General features: G+C 43.9%; 1 protein-coding gene across 3 annotated transcripts in view; it reads right to left on the minus strand.

Moving 5' to 3' along the window:
• The window catches only part of LOC135546228 (numb-like protein), a 72,488-nt gene that overhangs the window by 22,776 nt on the left and 37,631 nt on the right, over positions 1-12,081 (minus strand). For 2 of the 3 annotated variants that reach the window (XM_064974482.1, XM_064974481.1), the window contains exon 2: positions 3,639-3,789. In XM_064974482.1, the coding sequence (XP_064830554.1) occupies positions 3,639-3,764 (126 nt within the window). In that variant the 5' untranslated portion in view covers positions 3,765-3,789. Of the gene's footprint in view, positions 1-3,638; positions 3,790-7,329; positions 7,490-12,081 lie in introns of those variants that run through there. The other variant, XM_064974483.1, reaches the window with a different exon arrangement.

A 12,081-nucleotide genomic window follows, 5' to 3' on the forward strand; every position in this document is an offset into this window, starting at 1 on the left:
CTCTTCTTGGTCAAATAGCCCTTACACAGCCTGGAGGTGTGTTGGGTCATTGTCCTGCTGAAAAACAAATGATAGTCCTTTCGTGGAAATTCTTATGATGTGTCTCCTTCTGGGCAGCTCACAGTAAGGGTCTAGTCTGGGCGGGTCCTCGTCCTCTTTAGGTCAGATGGGAATTTCCCTCACACTTCCACCACCGCTTCCACCACCGGTTGTCCTCGCAGACCTCCACTGGAAAGCTCCGCAGGCAGAAGTAATCATCCGTCAAATTCTTACAGTCAACCTTAAGTGAATTATTGTTTATTGTCGGCACGCTGGAGAGGTTCCAACCAACTCAATGCACCATGTACACGTGTCAATCAGGAGCTCTGCCTGGGCAGTTCCAGCAGTTGTCTTATATACAGCTATACACAGACAAGTTATATTTGCATAATTTAGCATAATTAATGAATCATTCATCCAGGTGACAGACCAATATTGTTTTTTATTTAATTAAATGTTTACCCTTTTTTCACCCCAATTTCGTGGTATCCAATTGTTTAGTAGCTACTATCTTGTCTCATCGCTACAACTCCCGTACGGGCTCGGGAGAGATGAAGGTTGAAAGTCATGCGTCCTCCGATACACAACCCAACCAAGCCACACTGCTTCTAAACACAGCGCGCATCCAACCCAGCCGCACCAATGTGTCGGAGGAAACACCGTGCAAATGATTGTCCCACTAAGTGCAAACCAGATGGGATGGCGTATCGCTGCAGAATGCTGTGGTAGCCATGCCGGTAAAGTGTGCATTGAATTCTAAATAAATCACTGACAGTGTCACCAGCAAAGCACCCCCACACCATCACACCTCCTCCATGCTTCACGGTGGGAACCACACATGCAGATATCATCTGTTTACCTACTTTGTAACCAAAAATCTCGAATATGGACCAAAGGACAGATTTAGACCGGTCTAATGTCCATTGCTCGTGTTTCTTGACCCAAGCAAGTCTCTTTTTATTGGTTTCCTTCAGTAGTGGTTTCTTTGCAACAATTCAACCATGAAGGCCTGATTCACAGCAGTCTCCTCTGAACAGTTGATGTTGAGATGTGTCTGTTACTTGAACTCTATGAAGCATATATTTGGGCTGCAATTTCTGAGTCTGGTAAGTCTAATGAACTATTCCTCTGCATCAGAGGTAACTCTGGGTCTTCCTTTCCTGTGGCGATTCTCATGAGAGCTAGTTTCATCATAGCTCTTGATGGTTTTTGCGACTGCACTTGAAGAAACTTTAAACGTTCTTGAAATGTTCTATATTGACTGACCTTCATGCCTTAAAGTAATGATTGACTGTCGTTTCTCTTTGCTTATTTGATCTTTTCTTGCCATAATATGGACTTTTACCAAATAGGGCTATCTTCTGTATACCACCCCTACCTTGTCACAACACAACTGATTGGCTCAAATGCAATAAGAAAGAAATTCCACAAATGAACTTTCAACAAGGCATATCTGTTAATTGAAATTCATTCCAGGTGACTACCCCATGAAGCTGGTTGAGATATTGCCAAGAGTGTTCAAAGCCATCATCAAGGCAAAGGGTGGCTGCATTGAAGAATCCCAAATATAAAATATATTTTGATTTGTTTAACACCTTTTCTGGTTACTACGTGATTCCATATGTGTTACTTCATAGTTTTGATGTCTTCACTATTATTCTACAATGTAGAAAATAGTAAGAATAAAGAAATACCCTGGAATGAGTAAGTGTGTCCAAACTTTTGACTGGTACTGTATACTATTGGTTTACTGTTAGAATTGTTTGTAAGACTACAAAAAAAACTGTTAAAAATAACAATGCATAGACCTAGAACATGCACGGCCAACCTTGCTGCTAGAGATCTAGCTACTGGGTGTGCAAGTTTCGGTTCCAGCTCAGCCCTGACATTCTGCTGATTATTTGTATTAGACACTATTCATTTCACTTTCTTCTTTGTATGATATGAAATAAAGTGTTGATTCTTTAAATTAAGTATAGTGTGTTTTCTGGTCATTGAACATTCCCTGTTTGTTTGTTTTATTTGGTTGTCACTCATTTTGTCTGATGATATTGCACAGATCTGAAGCTAATGTCCTTGATCCTTGGTGTGGGTGTAACAAACCCTTCATGGCTGACCTAGGATGCAAACCCTGTCCACAACAGCACATCATACCCACAAAGCAGCGTCCATTATCCTACCAAAACCATGTGACAACCAAATAAAACAGACAAACAGGATGACATGCACGGGACAGAGACATTACTAGCAAATACCACTGTCATGAGCTAGTGCAGAAAGGAACACATTGAGGCTCATTGTGATTTCATTTCAAAATACATGTTGCTTGAAATAAAGTTGCAACTTGTTTGCTTCATGATATGTATCATCCCGGTGTAATTATATGCAGTTCAAAATGATCCCCACAAAGTGTCACCACTGGCGTTTGTGTTATAGTCTAGCAGCTAGCTTTACTACAAACCACTAGCTAGACTGCATAACATCGGGTCGATAATATGTGCCTAGCGCAAGCTAGCGGTTCGTTAAAACTACAGTATGTTTCTTAATTGAAACCTAGTGGGCCATACAATTGGGTAAACTATAGTTTTGAAGGAAGCAGCTGAAGAGCTAGGAGAGACAGATTGGTGAGGGGGAGAGAGGCGTTGATAGTGGGGTAATGACTGCTGCTAGCAAATTCCTGCTGGGGATCTGAAGCATGCCATCATGGGTCTTTTCATTAGAAATGTTCCCTCCTATCTATCCACACCCCCCCCTCCCTCCCTCCCTCTTTCAATCTCACTCACCCTCTCTATCGCTGCCCTCATCCCTCACTTCCCCATCCCTCCTCCCCTGTGTCCCTTTTTCTCTGCCTCTTCTCTCTTACTGTTCCCCTCTTCTACTGCCCTAGAGCAGCACTCTGATAGTACTCCTTCACTATTCTGTTCGTTAAAGTTGCATATAAGGATCCATCTATCCTACGCATAGACTACAGCTGATTTTGGGGAACCAGAGTGGAATTACTAAGAGCGTGCTTATATACCACAATGCAGTTGGGCTGTCGTATAATGCTTAATTGGGGAGAAGGCAAATCACCTCAGACAAAGGGGTGGAAGAGAATCACGCAGCAGTTTCACCAGGGAGGAGGTAGAATTTATCTCTCCCCATCCACCCTTAGGCACTATTCACTATTGATCTCTCCCCATCCACCTTTAGGCACTATTCACTATTGATCTCTCCCCATCCACCTTTAGGCACTATTCACTATTGATCTCTCCCCATCCACTGGGCCTCCAGAAAGACTTAGAGACAGCTAAGTCTCATCACTAGAACTAGGATCATCATTACTGTCAGGTTCTGTTCTGTTCCACTGATCACACCGCCACGGGACTTAGGATAAGAGTAAAAGTAAAAGTCAGAACTAAGTTCGATCTAAGGCTAGAGTTAGGTGTGATTTTGTAAGACGAAATACAACTTCCTTCCCTGCTGTCCCAGATAGTATACCAATTGAATCTTATAACTCAACAATTTGAACCAAAAGATTAAGAGTAATAATAGTTCGGTTGAGGTTTAGTTAAGAGTCAGTTTACGACCAGGTCCCAGGACAAGTGTCTCAGTCTTACCCTGACGGGGAAGTTGCATTTGCCCTTGCGTACGGCCTCCTCATCGGCCTGCCACTGGTGGGGTCTGCTGGCCTCTGGCACGTAGGTGGGCTTCTTCCTGCGCAGGCTCTGACGCAGCTTATTCATCTCCGGGGTCTGGGGCTCCCTGTTGCTATGGAGACAGAGACACACAGGGGGGCGAGGTCAGTACGTGTTAAGTTGTGTGCTCGTGACAGCCATGGGGGTAAAACGACAGTGACAAGAAATGACACCTCTACTCTGAAAGCGAGAGAGACAACTATGGTAGCCCAGAGGGACAAACCCTTTTTTAAAGAAAGAAAGTGTTTGTCCCTATGGCCACTGCAGACAACACTGTAACTGAGATAAACTAATGATAGGTGTGTGAAAACGCTACTGTCCTTTACAACCTAGCAATTTAATCCATATTATCATCATTAAATATCTATACAGAGCTATATCTGTTAGATTTGTTTAATCACATTTCCATCAGTGTTTAGGGTTACAGGTAGAGCTAGACCACAAAGCCAGACAGTCCTTTCATCCTGTGGGCTTTGAACATCGGAATTTTTGCCGGATGTAAACACACACACACACACACACACACACACACACACACACACACACACACACACACACACACACACACACACACACACACACACACACACACACACACACACACACACACACACACACACACACACACACACACACACACACTTAATTAGGCCATTCAGCCTGAATACGTAATTTGCATTGGTAATTTCAACATCTTCATAATGAAACAAGATGACACTCAAAACAAGACCTGTTAAAAAATGCTAATGAGTCTTTTTTTTGTGGGAGTCAGTTTCTCGCTGTACGAAGTATGAAAACTGAACCAGAGAAAGAGAAACATCTCAGAATATCGCACGGCCCAGTTTAAAGCGGAACAGACATCCTCTCAAATGATCTTACCATCTTGGGCATCTCGGCGGTCTTGCCCCAAGCTTCGGCATTCTTTTCTCCTGGCTTTCACTAAGGTATTTGTCTAGTGGGTGTGTTGAAGACTTTCCAACAGTATGATCAGAAAGTATAATCAGCTGATCTCGATAAAGCTCTTCCAAAGCAGTCTGTCAGCCCTGTAGAACTGTTCTCCTCCCGTAAACACACGGGCTAAGCTTTATATACTGACTCAAACACACTGTTATTAGATAAGCCTATGACACACACATTCACACACTCACCGCTTCCCGTAAGCTCTGTCACCTTACGGGATGGGTATCAGGTGTGAGGCATGGCACGGCGGAAGTGAAAGTATGTGTAAGGTTGGGTGTGTGTACAGGCACATTGGGATCTGTTTACGTGGTGCGTTTAAATGAGCCTGGTGTCGCTGGCATTGCTGGCATGTGGCCTCTGCCAAGAGCGGCAGGTCCCTCAGAGGCCAGGCGGGAGGGGTGTTTCTGGTCAGCATGCTGGCAGCGCGGCCCCTGGCTGGCGGCCCCCACTGGGGCAGGTGCAGGAAGGGGGGGCGAGGGGCAGCTGGCGTCAGATGTCTCCCCAGGGAAGGAGCAGGGGAGTGGGCTTGGAGACATGGGGAGACCAGCCCAGGCAGGGGCCAGGGCTCTGGGTGTTCTGCTCCAGTTTCAGGGCTGATCTAATAGACTTGCTATGAGGTCATGTGATCTAACGGCTGAGCTCCTGCCAAGGAGGCTGCAGAGGGACAGAGGGAAGGAGAACAGGAAGTATCGACGGAGGGAGTGAGAGCGAGAGAGGAGTGTAAGAAAGGGTAACAGAGAAAAGGAGAATGAGAAAAGGAGAATGAGAGAGTGGGAGGTAAAGTGTCGGAAAGGGAGAGGAGAAGACAGGGGTGAGAGGGATGGGAGAGGGGGAGGGAGGGGACTTTGAAATCTCAATCTCATCTGATTAAGGTCACAGTGTTGCTGCGTGCCTCTCTCTGCCAGGGTGTCAACCCCCTGTACCCAGCACCCTGCCACTCACCCCAGTCAGCACAGACCCAGCATTCAGAGGATGGCACACTGGCACTGCCAGACCAAACTGCAGCCAGAGGGCAGTGAAGAAAACCGTGACAACATCCCCCATCCCCCTTTACACCCCAACCTCTCACGTCTAACTTCTTATAGGCCTAGACCCCTGTAGCTTTACAAAACATGCATCTCCAAGGCTGAGTACAAACAGACCGACACACAGACACAGACACACACACACACGTTTGTTTAACTATCCTTGTGGGGACCAAAAAATTGATTCCCGTTCAAAATCCTATTTTCCCTAACCCATAACCCTAACTCTAACTCTAACCTTAACCCCAAACCTAACCCAAACTTCTAACCCTTGCCCCCGAGCCTAAAAGATCCTTTTCATTGTGGGGATCGGCAAAAGACAGTAAAAAAAAAAAAAACACACACACACACACAGTATAGGACCATGCCAAGTTTCAACAAAGAACAAATAGTTGCACCTCACCAAATGTTTTCATTTAAAAACATTTTTTAAATTTGACCTTTATTTAACTAGGCAAGCCAGTTAAGAACAAATTCTTATTTTCAATGACGGCCTAGGAACAGTGGGTTAACTGCCTTGTTCAGGGGCAGAACAACAGATTTGTACCTTGTCAGCTCAGGGATTTGATTTTGCAACCTTGCGGTTACTAGTCCAACGCTCGAACCACGAGGCTACCTGACGCCCCACATCTAGACACATCTGGAGGACATTGTAACGGGAAAGCGTGTTTGGTCGGGGAATGACCTATGGCTTTTTGTCTTTCTTTTGTTTACCGTAGACTGAAGTCATCCTCCCATTTTGCCCACTCCCTCGCCCCGGTTCTCACTTCATGTCTCTCTCTTTTCCCTTCTCTCTCTGTCCCTCTCCCCCTCGCTCTATTCCTCTCTCTCCCTCCCTCTCTCACTCTCTCACTCTCTCTCTCTCTCTCTCTCTCTCTCTCTGAGATTCGCATTCACAACACTAATCAGGCAGGAAACATGTTTTTTAAACACTACTAATATATTGCACACCACTGTTTATGAGACCAAGGTAAACATTCCGCACAGCGCTCCATGTTTGGCAACGGAGACCTTTTGAATGAAACAGCAACAATATAAGAGTTATTACATTGGAGGGAGGAGTGTGTGTGTGTGTGTGTGTGTGTGTGTGTGTGTGTGTGTGTGTGTGTGTGTGTGTGTGTGTGTGTGTGTGTGTGTGTGCGTGTGTGCGTGTGCGTGCGTGTGTGTGTGTGTGATGAGTGCGCCCTTCAGCCAAAGCAGCACCATTAGAACAGCGTACAGCTGGAGCCTGAGGACATACTATCACTGCATCCAATCAAAATAACCAGGAGGAGCTGCCACACAGCTGGCCAATAACACAGAGCCAGCCCGACTCGGCACACAAGAGTTAATGGAGACACACACACACCTAACACACACACACATACAGTACTTTCCCTCACCTATACCCGTCCTCAATCACAGACTCCTCCTCCCTAAAACCCACTCCCACTGTTTGGCTAGCAGACATAACCACAGTGTTGCTGAATTTGTCAGCATCCAACCCTCACCGCATCTTAATGTTTATTGTCTTGTACAGTGTGAGGCACTGTAGGCTTCTGATATACATTCAAAGCCAATAAATAGTATTACTGTTATTCATTGTCATCCTTATCAACACAAAACAGCAGCTATAAATGTCCGTTTACCAGCCGCAGGGACGCAGGGACTATCCTCTCTCCCCCTCAGATACCCATCTCTCTCTCTCGCTCTCTCCATCTCCTCTATCTCTCCCTCTCTCTCTCCCCTCCTCCTTTCTCCTGTGTTTGTGTCTGAGGCTGCAGGAGGGAGATGCAGCAGTGGATCTGTCCCTTTAAGAGTGTCTCCCTGAGAGTTGATCCTGCTCCATGGGAGGGAGAGAGAGAGAGAGAGAGAGAGAGAGAGAGAGAGAGAGAGAGAGAGAGAGAGAGAGAGAGAGAGAGAGAGAGAGAGAGAGAGAGTGAGTGAGTCAAGCTGCAGCAGTGAAAGTGACAGTCCTCTCTCACTGTGTGTCCCTTCCCAGCATGACCGTGAGCTGTCCAGACACACAGCTAGTAGGGCAACATACCACCCCGTATGACAGTCTCCACATGCAACATGAGACCGGGCTGGCGTAGGGGGTGGGTATTAGTGTGTGATGATGTGCATAAACAACCTGTTTCTCTCTCTCCCTCTCTCTGAATGTCTCCCTTTCTCTCTGTGCATCTGTCATACAAACCATGGCGTGTTGAATACCTCTGTTTTTATTCCCTTTTCTAAGGTTTTCTCTCCTTTGTGATTTAATCAACCTTCTTCCTCCCTCTATCTCTGTCAGTGACCTATATTCCTCCTCGGCATCTCTCCATCTCCTCCTCCTCCCTTCACCTGGCTCTAGCCACAGATATACAAGCATGGAATCAGACCACTAGATTACAGCTACATGGGCTTTCTTTTCTCTCTCAGTCACGGTGCACATAAGCCCCTGAGATATTAACAACAGGAATCATAGAAGTAGAGCAGGCAGTAGGGAGTGTGTGTGTGTGTGTGTCTGTATGTGTGCATGCATGCGTGTGTGTGTCAGAGAAAATAAAGTGAAAATATGTAAAAACAAGGCCATGTGTGTGTCTCTGTGTGTGTGTGTGTGTGTGTGTGTGTGTGTGTGTGTGTGTGTGTGTGTGTGTGTGTGTGTGTGTGTGTGTGTGTGTGTGTGTGTGTGTGTGTGTGTGTGCGTGTGTGCGTGTGTGCGTGTGTGTGTGTGTGTGTGTGTGTGTGTGTGTGTGTGTGTGTGTGTGTGTGTGTGTGTGTGTGTGTGTGTGTATTAGTGGGTGGAGGTAAACGATGGGAAAAATATGGAGAAAGAGAGAGAATTGTGAAAGAGAGAGAGAGAGAGAGAAAGAGGATTGTGTGAGAGAGAGAGAGAGAGAGAGAGAGAGAGAGAGAGAGAGAGAGAGAGGAGGAGTGGGAGGATAGGGAACAGAAACAAAGAGAGACAGATAGTGGTGAAACACAGCCAAATAAAACTAGGATGGACTATAGCATAGTAAAACATCAGTAAAACATTAGAGTTGGGTCACCACACATACACACACAGCATTGAGGCCACTGATAGTACACACACACAAACACATAGATAGTGAATTTAAAGATAAACCATCCTAAATTAATTTGAGAGGGCCCCTACATTCAATTTGATTTTGGAAAAAAAAGTATTTCTGTTCTAGCCTGTGGAAACAATTTGAGACAAAACCACTCCACATGCTCACTAGGTTTGCAGAACATTGGACTAGCTCGTTCAGTAATGGTAGTAACTAGAGATGAACAACAGAGTTTCACATTCACACAGCCTTCAGAGAGAGAAATATAGTTCTCTCTTAACATAAGTATTATGGTCTTCCACAGTTAGAAAAGCCTGACCGCGGGGCAGGGAGCAGGGAAAACGTTTATCAAAGCTAACGGGAAGTAGACCAACTAGCCGTGGTCAGGGGTAAGCCGCTGTCGCACTGTGACAGACAGCTAATGATTCCATTCTACCGGAGATCAGGGAGCTTTGCGGGAACGTTCCCCGGCCATGTAGTGAGGAAAAACACTTCTAATGTATAAAATCGGGAAGAATATTTCTGACGTTACCTCCGTTCTATTTCCTCGGCTCATCTGCCTTTCTGTGTGTGTTTGATGTGGACAAAGCCATTTTATTAAAAGACACGCACACAAATGCACCTTCACACACACACGCACACGCACATGCACACGCACACACACACACAATGCAGCCTCAGGATGACCCAATTTTTGGGACCTCTCAGACACCAAACGTAAATACTGAGTGATATTTATATAATGAATATGAACTCGGAGGGCAAAACTGATTAAACATTAAAGCACAGAACCTCTCACAAAAGCCTTCAATCATACAAAAACTCAAGTTAAATCTGAACTGGTTCACCAGCAGATTAGTAATAATGGCCTTTTCCCTTTATTCAGATTACAATCTCTCACTTTCAGTTATTTGCAAATGAAATCATCTCCAAAATATCTCTATTTTTAAAACAAACAATAGAAAGCTGGTTGCAATTCCAGTTTAATCCACCAGAAAAGACAGAACAAATATTACAACAAATATTATGGTTCAACTCAAATATACTAACCGATAAAAACCATTATCTTTGATTTTTTATTTTTATAAAATCATAGATAGGACTCGGTGGAGTTGTCACACACGCAGTTAATAAAAATATATGGAAATGTCTGCTCTATCCAAAATTACAACCAACTGACTGCAGCATTACCGCAAATATGTAGGAGCCAAGGGGAAAGGGGAGAAGGTAAGGAACATGTCTGTGGTCCTGCATTAAAGACCAAAATTGGCTTAAGAAAATTGTGATAAATAAAAAAGTATACCAGTTTCATTTAAGGACCTAATATACAGCTGCGCCAAATAGATTGCAAATTAGTTTGGAGTAGATTTTCGATGTACCGATTCCATGACACATGGTTTATGATATACAAAACGAAGCCGGATTCAAAACTTAGAGTTATTTTTTACATTTTGCAACCAATAGAATGTTCTATATGTGGGGGGGCTACAACCATCCCAGCTCTGCAGATTTTGCCACGAAGAGACAGAATCATTAGATCACTTGTTTTGGTACTCTCCATATGTAGCTTGTTTCTGGTCACAGGTTCAGGAATGGCTGAGAAATTGCCACACGTACTTGGAGCTAACTCTGCAAATAGCACTGCTGGGTGATCTAAAAAGTCATAGTCAATCGATCAATAATACAATAATACTCTTAGCCAAGGTGCTTATCTTTCATTTACAAGCTTATTGGCGTCGGCTAATGGGGATCCTAATAAATCAAATCAAATCAAAATGGTTCAAGCCTGTCTCAAAATACAACACTGCCTCTTTAAGACAACAAAAAGCTCTTTACCTGACACACTTTTCAAAGATGTCTAGAAATGTACACGTTTTGTGCTCCTGATAGGATGCAATCACTCCCATATTGCTGACTACAAATGATCTATATCTGGGCGAATAACTCACTAACTAGCAAAGGATATGAACTAAATGTGCACACGTGGCAACATGCAGCTCTGACCTTGATCTCAAAACAAGCGCATCTACTCAACCGCTCATGCTGTAAACACAGTCCAGTTCAAAGTGAATGGCACAAACCCATATTTGACAATGGTCTATTTGCATATAGGCCTCCTGCAGCTCTGATTGATTATGCCGCACCGGTCTGTGTAGAGTATGGGCTGAGTCGTGCGTGTCAATGCGATAGAATCGTACTCCAATGCGTTCTGCCTACAACAATATTGCTTGCATAGTTTGTTTTGTTTTGGTATGTTGCATTGAAAGTGGCTAACATTGCGTTGATTCAATCACATTTGCCACAGTAAAGGGAAACGCTGATAGTGTTAATAAGGAAAAATGTATAACAGTGGTCACCAAACTTTTCTGAGTCAAGATCTCTTTCTGAGTCAAAATGAAAGCCGAGATCTACCGCTCAGATTTTTTTTAACATGACTTAAAAAAAACATAAGCCTATGCAACATTAACCAATTAAAAACAGTAATGTTTTTGCAGTTAGCTATACATTATCAATGCATATTGGCTTTGCTTGAATTGCCCTGCCAATGCATTGATGATCGGGCCATTTTTGTAAATTTAAAATACAAAATTTGAGGCAGGGTTATGATCACACCGGTATGATCACACCGTTGTTGTATTACTTGTGAGGCACAGCTGCGTGAGAATACATTTAAATAATTTGTTTAAATTTTTATTTTACTAAGCAGACGGTGCCTGCATCTGTTGGTCAGTCTCAGCGGAGGGAGAGAGCAGTAGACTGAAGGTCTGCCTCTCAACATCCCCCCCACTCTGCCTTTCATCAAATGGGCACTGTCTTCCAGCTGATGGCGAAACTCGAGTCGCACCGCATTATTTCTGCCTCATGCACAAATTCATGTTGTTACTCCTATGAACAGAGAAAGTGAAATAATCCTTGATATTAAAAAAGACTCAAGCCGCTAATAATAACAACAACGCAAGCCTATAGATACACTTTCCTAACCCTGTATATAGCCTCCTTATTGTTATTTATTTTATTTTATATTTTACTTCAGTTTATTTAGTCAATATTTTCTTAACACTTATTGTTCTTAAAACTGCATTGTTGGTTAAGGGCTTGTAAGTATGCATTTCACAGTAACGTCTACTACACCTGTTGTATTCGGTTGTATTCAGCATTTCACAGTAAGGTCTGTTGTATTCGGGTTGTATTCAGCATTTCACAGTAAGGTCTATTACACCTGTTGTATTCGGGTTGTATTCAGCATTTCACAGTAAGGTCTACTACACCTGTTGTATTCGGGTTGTATTCAGCATTTCACAGTAAGGTCTGTTGTATTCAGCATTTCACAGTAAGGTCTGTTGTATT

The sequence above is a fragment of the Oncorhynchus masou genome, chromosome 9 (assembly GCF_036934945.1).
Source record: "Oncorhynchus masou masou isolate Uvic2021 chromosome 9, UVic_Omas_1.1, whole genome shotgun sequence".
NCBI lineage: Eukaryota > Metazoa > Chordata > Actinopteri > Salmoniformes > Salmonidae > Oncorhynchus > Oncorhynchus masou.